The sequence below is a fragment of the Perognathus longimembris genome, chromosome 20, assembly GCF_023159225.1.
Source record: "Perognathus longimembris pacificus isolate PPM17 chromosome 20, ASM2315922v1, whole genome shotgun sequence".
NCBI classification, from domain to species: Eukaryota; Metazoa; Chordata; class Mammalia; order Rodentia; family Heteromyidae; genus Perognathus; species Perognathus longimembris.
Genome location: NC_063180.1, coordinates 16,616,704 through 16,625,910, shown reverse-complemented (window position 1 = coordinate 16,625,910; position 9,207 = coordinate 16,616,704). Strand labels below are relative to the sequence as shown.

The window sequence follows — 9,207 nt, the reverse complement described above, 5'->3', positions numbered from 1 at the left end:
TGTGCCCACGCCCCCTGGCCGCTGAGCACCCAAGGCTGAGTCAGACGCACAGAATTAGGCCCGGCCTGCGGGGGTATGGGGGGGGCGGGCTGAGCCTAGATGGGGGTCGGGTCTGTTCTGTGTCCTCCTGACAGCCAGGACTGGCCACCACGTTTTCCAGGAATCTGCTCCCAAGCTCTCTGCGTCATCCTCATGGTTGCCAGAGCGGTGGGGATGGATTAAGAGGGCTAAGGAAACTTTTTTGGGGGGTGGAGCGGGAGTTAGAGGGTCACATTATGTTCTCTACACCGGCAAAGGCCCGCCCCTTAGTATGCCTTAGTTTCTCTTTCAGAAAGATGGAAAAAAAAAAAAAATCGAATCGACTTTTTCCCCGGGGTCCTCTCTGAAGCATCCAGTAGGCGCCTAATAAATGGCTAAGTCGTTACCGGGGTTTCTAAATAAGGATACCGATGGCGGAGTCTGGCCACATTCCAGATGTCCCCAAGAGGCCCGGCCGAGGGGCTGGCACCGGGGCGGGCGCACTATAAATGAGCTGCTGGGGACGAAGGGGAACGGCAGAGCCCGGGCGGCGGCGGCAGAGCAACAGGATGGAGATCCCGGTGCCAGTGCAGCCCCCTTGGCTGCGTCGAGCTTCGGCGCCACTGCCGGGATTTTCTACCCCCGGACGTCTCTTTGATCAACGTTTCGGCGAAGGGCTGCTGGAGGCCGAGCTGGCTGCCCTCTGCCCGGCCGCGATCGCCCCTTATTACCTGCGGGCCCCCAGTGTGGCACTGCCCACGGCCCAGGTGCCCAGGCCTGGGGCGGGGAAAACTCAAGCGGGTGGGGAGTGGGGTGGGGGGTCAGGGTTAGCCTGGGAAGGGACGATGGGGAGATAGGTGATTTTAATGGAGTGGAACATGGTGGCCACTTGGAGGACATTCCCTAGGTCCCCGAGTATGGAATATGGGAAGGGGTGTGTGTGTGGGGGGGTGTGTGCGCGCGTGCCCCTACCACTGTGAGAGCGTCTCAGAATTCCAAGGGGCGTGGAAAGGCTGGGTCACTCCCAAGAGCAGTCTTGATGCCTTCAAAGGAGGCTGGTGACCCCGGGAATGGGGGGGGGGGGCGGGGGAGGAGAAGGAGGATTGGAGATGGGGGGAGGGTGTCTCTCCTGACAGGTAAAGGGTCAGGAAGAATTCTGTGACTTGATAAGCCATTCTGAAATGGAAGAGTACCAGTAATACGGAGGGGAAAGGAGGAGGTCCGGTGGTCCGAGGACTCTGGGGACTGGGGGAGAGGCATCTAGGTGATGGCGCTGGGGAGGGTGGGAGGGTTGGGGAATAAGAGCCCTTCTTGTTGCAAGGGCAAAGCCACTGCACGGCTCTCGGTGACGCCGTGACACCGGGTGGGGAAGGGCAGGCATGCTCCCTCCGTGCTGGCAGAGGTCCCTAACCTTGAAGGGGGAGGGGCGTGGGGCCTCAGCACCCTATGCGAACGAGGGGATATCAGTATGGAAGGGGCGACTCCCCAAGCACGGAGGCCTGGGATGCTGACTGACTAGGGGCGGGGATGGGGATGGCCAGGGATCTTTGGTGGGTGATAAGATCCTGGCCCCCGTCAGATGACTGCCCTGCCCGTGCCCACTGTGCTCAGGTGCCCACGGATCCTGGCCATTTCTCGGTACTGTTGGACGTGAAGCATTTCTCGCCGGAGGAAATCGCTGTCAAGGTGGTTGGTGATCACGTCGAGGTGCATGCGCGCCACGAGGAGCGCCCGGTGAGCTCCGGGATGGGTGGGAGACGTGCGCAGGGGGGCGTGACCCGCAGGTGAGTGTTGCATTGTGGAGGGTGGGGGCCAGACGTAATGGGCGGAGCCACGAAGACTGGCACAGTTCACAGCTGGGCGTGGCCTTGCAGAGGGCGTGGCCTGAGGGAGGGGGCGGGCCCTCAATCCCTCTCTCCCGCCAGGACGAGCATGGGTTCATCGCCCGCGAATTCCACCGCCGCTACCGCCTGCCTCCCGGCGTGGACCCCGCAGCCGTGACCTCGGCGCTGTCCCCCGAGGGCGTCCTGTCCATCCAGGCCGCACCAGCTTCAGCCCAGGCCCCGCTGCCGTCCCCAACCGCTGCCAAGTAGGGGATGGGGCCGCCTGAACCCCGAGGGCCACTTTGGCTCTTTTTTAAAAAGCCGATCTGACTCCGCCCAGCCAGACACCCCGACAGCGCCAAGACAGCCCCTGCGCCCGGCCAGCCTCAACCCAGCACCCCGCCCTCTAGGACTCCCTCCTGCGTTCCTTCTCCTATGAAATATCTGCCTTCCTCTCCGCCCCCCACAAGCTACAGCGCAGGCTAGTCAGGCAAAAACTTCCTCTCCCCTCCACATGCCCCACCCAGACGGCAGGCCTATCCCCAAGACTGGATTCTGCCCTCAGAGACACTCCACTACCCCAAGCCCATTTTCAGACCTGAAACCCTAACCACTCACCCATACTCTTGAATTCCTTTTGGACCCCTTAACCCTGCGATACCTATACCAGGCCAACCGGGACCCCCAACTTCAAACTGTAGACTTCGCAGGCTAGGTGTGTGTGCTAGACCCACCTCCCCAACTCACCAGCAGCTTTGTCCTGAATCTCAGCCCCTGCAGCCTGATAAGATATTCTAGACATGGCCCTGCAGCTCCAAATACTCCATTCCCACAGCCTGTCTCCCTGTCACCTAATAAAGATGCTAGGCCTGTGTCGATGGCTTCCTGTCTGGCCAGGAAAGAGGAGCTGGAGTACAGGGTGGGGGGTGGGACATGTTTATTGGGGTGGGGACTGGGGGGGGGGGCACATTACTGGCGATCATACATCTCCCGCAGAATCTTCATGCTTTCTGAGTATCGGAGCTGGTTCCGGTGAGACGCCTCCTTCCACCTGGGGGAGGCAGAAGGCAGAGGGAGGCCTCAGCAGTGGCACAGGTGGCCACAGGAGAGGGAAAGCAAGAGGGAGGATGCTTACCTCTGGCGGATGCGTTTCCAGCGCTGCATGTTGCGATAGATGAGTGTAGAGGGGGAAGGCTCAGGCTCAGAGGGCTGTGTGGACAGAGAGGCCAGGCTGGGTGGCCACATCTGGCCACTTCTTCCCTACAGGGTCTCATAGACCTCCACCCAGGGTCGAGTATGCCACGGTCCTCTGTCCGGCCCTAGGGGCCCTCGTTCCGCCACTTGTCAACCTTGTAGACTCACCTCATCGTCTGGTGTGCCCTGGGTCTCAGGCTGCAGTGGGGAAGGAATGCGGGATCTGCAGGCCTCGCCAGGTGGCCCTGGGGCGGTGGGTGGCGGCAGCTTGTACACATCATGACTCTTGCTGTTGGTGACTTCTGAACCCTGGGGACAGAGGGACCCATACTAGGCCCAAGGGTTAAGCGTGGCAGTCACCCTTCCCACCCTTTCCCAGTAACATGAGGGCATCATCAAGAAACCCATGCTTGGGGCTGGGGATATAGCCTAGTGGCAAGAGTGCCTGCCTCGGATACACGAGGCCCTAGGGTTCGATTCCCCAGCACCACATATACAGAAAACGGCCAGAAGCGGTGCTGTGGCTCAAGTGGCAGAGTGCTAGCCTTGAGCGGGAAGAAGCCAGGGACAGTGCTCAGGCCCTGAGTCCAAGGCCCAGGACTGGCCAAAAAAAAAAGAAACCCATGCTTGGAGAAGTTATGCCTGAAGAATAGAAACAGGATGCTGGCTTCAGAGACTCACACTGCACCTGACAGTCCAGAGCAGGTGCAGCCTGTCTGCCTCAGGGAATCATCTAGGGGTCATGTCTGTGTCATCTAGATTCTCACCATTCCCATTGCATGGTGTCCAGGTCTGCTGTGATCTTAGCAATTCAAAGGGTTAGATATAGCCAGGTGCAAGTGGCTCATGCCTGTCATCCTAGCTACCCAGGAGGCTGAGATCTGAAGATCATGGTTTGAAGCCAGCCCAGGCAGTAAAGTCTGTCAGACTCATCTCCAAGGAACCACTAAAAAGCCACAAGTAGAGCTGTGGCTCAAGTAGTAGAGTTTCAGCCTTGAGAAAATAAAACTAAGAGGACAATGCCTAGGCCCTGAGCTAAAGCTGTGGTATTGGCACACACAAAAGGGTCATATGTGTCTGTGTGCCCTCTCAGATCAGATGAATAACACCCCCTCCCCCACTGTCTATCCCTACACAGCCTAGAGGGTGGTCCCCATCTGCTGACCCAGGCCACATCTGATAGCTATACTGTCTGCGTTAAAGATCCTTGTCCAGCCTATTCCTTTTGGGGTGCTCTGAATCTTAGAATTCATGTATACCTGTCTGGGGGGAGCCCTGTTCCCTTTTTCTCCATGTTCAGTAGCTATATCTATCTGCCCTAGGGACTTCCATCTATTTTGAGGGTACAGAGCTGGGCCCTACATAATCCAACACTTGCATGCATGTGTGCATGCGTGCACATTTGCCAACACTGGGGCTTGAACTCAGGCCCTATGTGCTGTCTCTTAGCCTTTTCTTTCTTCTTCTTCTTTTTTTTTTTTTTTTTGCCAGTCCTGGGGTTTGAACTCTGAACTTCTTTTGCTCAAGGCTAGCACTCTACTACTTCAGCCACAGTGCTTTTTCTGTGTATGTGGTGCTGAGGAATCAAACCCAGGGCTTCATGCATGCTAAGCAAGCACTCTACCACTAAGCCACATTCCCAGCCCCTCCCTTATCCTTTTCTAAGTTCAAGGCTGTCCCTCTACCATTGGACCCACAGCTCCACTTCCGGTTTCCTGGTGGTTCATTGGAGATAAGAGTCTCATGGACTTCCCTGCCCTGCCTGGCTTGGAACTGAGATCCTCAGATCTCGGCCTCCTGAGTAGCTAGGTTGGCAGGGTGTACCATAAACACGCTAGGCTCCCAACATTTGAGACCTATGCCTATCTACCGCTAGCATGGGAGGAGCATCCCTTGGGCCAGTTAACCCCACTGCCCACCTTGACTGTGGGGCCGGCACCCCCCCCCCATCCCACCTCCTCGTCCTCGGGCAGCGGGGGCAGCGGTGAGCTGGGGGAACGCTCCCGCTCTCGCATTGCAGGGCTGTTGCGCATCCAGGCTCGGCAGATTGGGTACAGCGGTGTGTTCTCGCTGAACTGAGCCAAGTCCACGCTCCGGTCAAACAGCTTAATCACGTAAGTGTCTGGGGGGGTGGGGTTGGAGGGGAGTGAGCACCCTCGTGGAGCCCCTGGCTCCCTTGTCCACCCTCGACTAGGGTCATAGGCCTACTTACTGGATCGCTGAGGCCCTCCCTCGGCCAGCCCGTCCTCCATCTCTCTCCTCTTCTTCCTCCGCTGGTGAGGGAAGCGGGCGGACGGCCTGTGGGGGTGGAGACTGTCAGGACTAGGGCGGGGTTAAGCACCTCTCCACACCTGCCTGGAACTCTGCCATCTTACCTTTTGCCGGTGGCTGTGATGGAGCAATCCCTGAGGGGGGAAGAGGAGAGAGAGAGAGAGACTCTCAGAGACAGAGCATGCGCAGAAGGACCCTCAAACAAACACCCACTCAAGTCCCCACAAAAGACACTCTGGGGATACTCAGGCCCTGGTAGGCTGTGTGTCCCACTTATGCCCCTCATCTTCATACAGGTGAGTGCTTAGGGCTGCGATGGAACATACCCAGGGTGGAGGGGGCACGGCTTAGCTGCCCAGATGCCATCAAAACACCAGCGGGGGGCTGGGAATATGGCCTAGTGGCAAGAGTGCTTGCCTCCTACACATGAAGGAGGTTCGATTCCCCAGCACCACATATATGGAAAGCGGCCAGAAGGGGCGCTGTGGCTCAGGTGGCAGAGTGCTAGCCTTGAGCGGGAAGAAGGCAGGGACAGTGCTCAGGCCCTGAGTCCAAGGCCCAGGACTGGCCCAAAAAAAAAAAAAAAAATCACCAGCTGGGCACCAGTGGCTCACACCTGTCATCCTAGCTACTCAGGAGGCTGAGCTCTGAGGATCACAGTTCAAAGCCAGCCCGGGCAGAAAAGTCCATGAGACTTTGATCTCCAATGAACCACCAGAAAACCAGAGGTGGCTCAAAGTGGTAGAGTGCTAGCCTTGAGCAAAAGAGCTCGCAGGGATGGCGCCCAGGCCAAGTTCAAGCCCCACAAACAACCAAAAATAAATTTAAAAACCTCCTTACTTGTTGTGGGTGTCCGAGGTGGTTTTCCCAGCTTCCTCATCCAGTCGCTCCCTGGCAGGAAGAGAAGAGCACTGGAGGCTTAGGGTGTCAAGACTCAAGAGTGGGACAGTATGGAGTGACTTCCTGTGAGATACCCTTCTCCCCTGGAGTCTCACCCTGATTCACCCAGGATCAGAGCATCCAACCTGCCACAACACACAACCCTGTGACCCCAGTGGGACCAGGTCCCAACCTGTCCATGTGACTCTTTTCCAACAGGCACTGCAGAACGGCATCCAGCTGGTTCCGAGCCTTGGCCATCTCCAGCTCTGTGGGAAGAAGATACCAAGCAGGCGTCAGCTGTGTGTGTAGATGCTCCACCTGGGCGGAGACTGGCCCACACTAGGGTGACCAGTGCCACTCACAAGGGGCAGACTGAAGACAGGTGTGGTGCAAATGAGATGGAACTCAAAGGCCATGGGCAGCCATGGGGACCAAAGGGATGAATGAATGGGGCCCATATCTTTGTCCTCAGCTTTGGCTTTTCTCAATCTCAACTTGGGGATCCCACAGCCTAGAAAAACATCTCCTACCCGCTTTTTCCTGGGGTTCCACCACTAGCCTCAGAGTGTCTCAGATCTGAAGATCATGATCCAAAGCCAGCAAGACTGTGAGACTCTTTATCTCCAGTAAACAACCAAAGAAAGCCAGAAGTAGAATTGTGGCTCAAGTGGGAGAGCACCAGACTTGAGCGAAAAAAGCTAAGGCACAGCACCCAGGCCCTGAATTCAAGCCTAAGTATCAACACACACACACACACACACACACACACACACACACACACACCAAGCATGCACACGCGCACACACAATTATTATTGCTCCAGGCAGGTCCTCAAATTCTTAGTTCAAGTGATTCACCTGCTTCAATCTCTCTAGGAGCTCTGGCTACAGAGATTATTGCACCAGCTCTTGTATGTATGTATTTTCAGACCCAGTCTCATTATTGTGGTATTCTGTTTGAACTAAGGGCCTCAAGCTTCCTTGGCTGGCTTCTTTGGTGTTCTACCACTTGAATCATGCCTCCAGCCATTGATTTTGCTAATTACTTTGGAGATGGGAGTCTCACAGACTTCTCTGCCTGGGCTGGCCTCCCAAGTGTGATCCTTCAGATCTCAGCCTCTTAGTAGATAGAAATACAGGCATGAGTTACCAACTCCCTGGAAGATTCTTATTTTGCTTTTTAATAACACTTCATCCCATCTAACATGCTACCTCCTTTTACAATTATCCTCTGTCTCGATGCTGTGTTCTCAGCAGCCTCTTTATGCTACTCCCATCATCTCTGCTCCAATCCAGAATGCCTTCCTGTGCCTCAGCTTGAATCCCGGCATTACTAAAATACAGCCATCGTGAGGATTAACACCCCTTGCACCGTGGGCCCGCCGCACAAGGCCAAGAAAAGGACCCCTTCTCGGAGTTAGCGACTTAGGACCCCCTCTGCCCCCCCCCCATACAAGTCTTGGCACCAGCAGTTTAATCTCAGAGCTCCTGGAAGCATATCGGGAGGGTGTGAAGGTAGCAGCCATCGCTTGTTGCCTGTTACGGCGATGGTCTGCCGGGCTGCAGGCGCAAGTCACGGAGCCCACCTTCCCACGACGGAGCTGTCCGTCAAGGCCTCCCACACCTTGATCGTCCGGGGGCGCCCCCGCCCCCCACCTTGGGATCCTCACCTGATTTCTCCACTTTCACCTTTACCGGGAACATGGTTAAGATCGGTTTCTGGTCAGCAGAAAAAAAATCCAAAAGCAGCAGGCCGAAGAAGAGAGACCAAAGGTAAGGGGGTGCACGGGTTGCAGGTCCAGCCCGAGCAGTGTACAGCCACGACAGCCGCCGCGGACGCCACCTCCCTTTTTCGCTTTCTGGAGGCGGGCCCCCTCCAGCAGTTACCTGTTCCTATTAGTCAGCGAAGCCGTCAATCTCCTACCCTAGCCAATCGGCAGCTACGGCCGGCACTTCCCAGCTATACAAACCCACCTTCTTGGGTGGGACCCGTTTCCGGAAACAAATCAACGATAACCAAGATGCCTCCTGGGAGTTGTAGTCCCACCTACCTGGACTCAGGGGGAGTAACAACGCCTGCGCCACGCGGGGCACGATGGGAAACAGAGATTTGCGCCGCCCCCCCCCCCGCCCGCCTCGCGCACCGTGATGCCTCCTGGGACTTGGAGTCTTTCGTTGTAGTAACCACAATTTATTTACAGGATTTAACTACCCAGGAAACTGGGTTTAGTCCCTGAAAGGGAGATTAGATCCCAGGATCAGGCTGGATCCTCTCTTCTGGAGCTCTCACTAGGTACCAACTACCTGTTAGGACTTTTCAGGTACGACTGTTTCAAAATATTTATTAGTGTGCCAGACATCCCTTAGGCCCTATGGACACTGCAGTGCACAAAACAGACAAAAATCCTTGCACTAGAGGAGCTTATCTTTTACAGAATGGAAGGCACCCAATGGCCTGATAGAAAAAAACATTCCAAGGTGTTTTTCCCCCAATACATAGTTTGCAAATATATATGTGACTTGAGGCCAGGCACCAGTGGCTCACACCTGTAATCCTAACTATTCAGAGAGGAGGCTGAGATCTGAAGATCATTGTTCGAAGCCAACCCAGGCAGAAAAGTCCCCATGACACTCTTATCTCCAATGAACTACTCAAAAAACCCTGGAAGTGGGCTGGGGATATGGCCTAGTGGCAAGAGTGCTTGCCTCGTGAGGCTCTGGGTTCAATTCCCCAGCACCACATATACAGAAAATGGCCAGAAGTGGCGCTATGGCTCTAGCGGCAGAGTGCTAGCCTTGAGCAAAAAAAAGAAGCCAGGGACAGTGCTCAGGCCCTGAGTCCAAGCCCCAGGACTGGCCAAAAAAAAACAAAAAACAAAAAACCCTGGAAGTGGCACCATGGCTCTAAGTACTAGAGCACTAGCCTTGAGGAAAAGCACTCAGAGTACCCAGGTCCCGAGTTCAAGCCCCAACACCGACAAAGGAAAAAAAAAAAGACCTGAAATGGTCATAGGGAGCAT

At 55.8% G+C, this 9,207-nt stretch overlaps 2 protein-coding genes across 2 annotated transcripts; one reads left to right on the top strand and one right to left on the bottom strand.

The window, feature by feature from the left end:
- Window positions 1-260: 260 nt before the first annotated feature.
- Hspb6 (heat shock protein family B (small) member 6) lies at window positions 261-2,715 on the top strand. The gene is made up of 3 exons (XM_048368807.1): window positions 261-785; window positions 1,630-1,752; window positions 1,944-2,715. Exons 1-3 carry the CDS (start codon window positions 528-530, stop codon window positions 2,109-2,111), a joined length of 549 nt encoding a protein of 182 aa, XP_048224764.1. The 5' UTR covers window positions 261-527; the 3' UTR covers window positions 2,112-2,715.
- Window positions 2,716-2,763: 48 nt separating this feature from the next.
- Lin37 (lin-37 DREAM MuvB core complex component) lies at window positions 2,764-8,045 on the bottom strand. The gene is made up of 9 exons (XM_048368806.1): window positions 7,858-8,045; window positions 6,379-6,454; window positions 6,147-6,197; window positions 5,411-5,440; window positions 5,248-5,333; window positions 4,991-5,157; window positions 3,204-3,344; window positions 2,977-3,050; window positions 2,764-2,892 (listed from the first exon to the last, which is right to left on the bottom strand). Exons 1-9 carry the CDS (start codon window positions 7,889-7,891, stop codon window positions 2,811-2,813), a joined length of 741 nt encoding a protein of 246 aa, XP_048224763.1. The 5' UTR covers window positions 7,892-8,045; the 3' UTR covers window positions 2,764-2,810.
- Between the last annotated feature and the right edge of the window lie 1,162 nt (window positions 8,046-9,207).

Coding starts and splice junctions, on each gene's coding strand:
- Lin37 (XM_048368806.1), bottom strand. CDS start 7,891: ATGTTCCCGGTAAAGGTGAAAGTGGAGAAATCAG. Junction 5,334..5,410: donor ATCACAGCCACCGGCAAAAG/GTAAGATGGCAG, acceptor CCACCCCCACAG/GCCGTCCGCCCGCTTCCCTC. Junction 2,893..2,976: donor TGGAAACGCATCCGCCAGAG/GTAAGCATCCTC, acceptor TGCCTCCCCCAG/GTGGAAGGAGGCGTCTCACC.
- Hspb6 (XM_048368807.1), top strand. CDS start 528: ATGAGCTGCTGGGGACGAAGGGGAACGGCAGAGCCCGGGCGGCGGCGG. Junction 786..1,629: donor TGGCACTGCCCACGGCCCAG/GTGCCCAGGCCT, acceptor CACTGTGCTCAG/GTGCCCACGGATCCTGGCCA. Junction 1,753..1,943: donor CGCGCCACGAGGAGCGCCCG/GTGAGCTCCGGG, acceptor CTCTCCCGCCAG/GACGAGCATGGGTTCATCGC.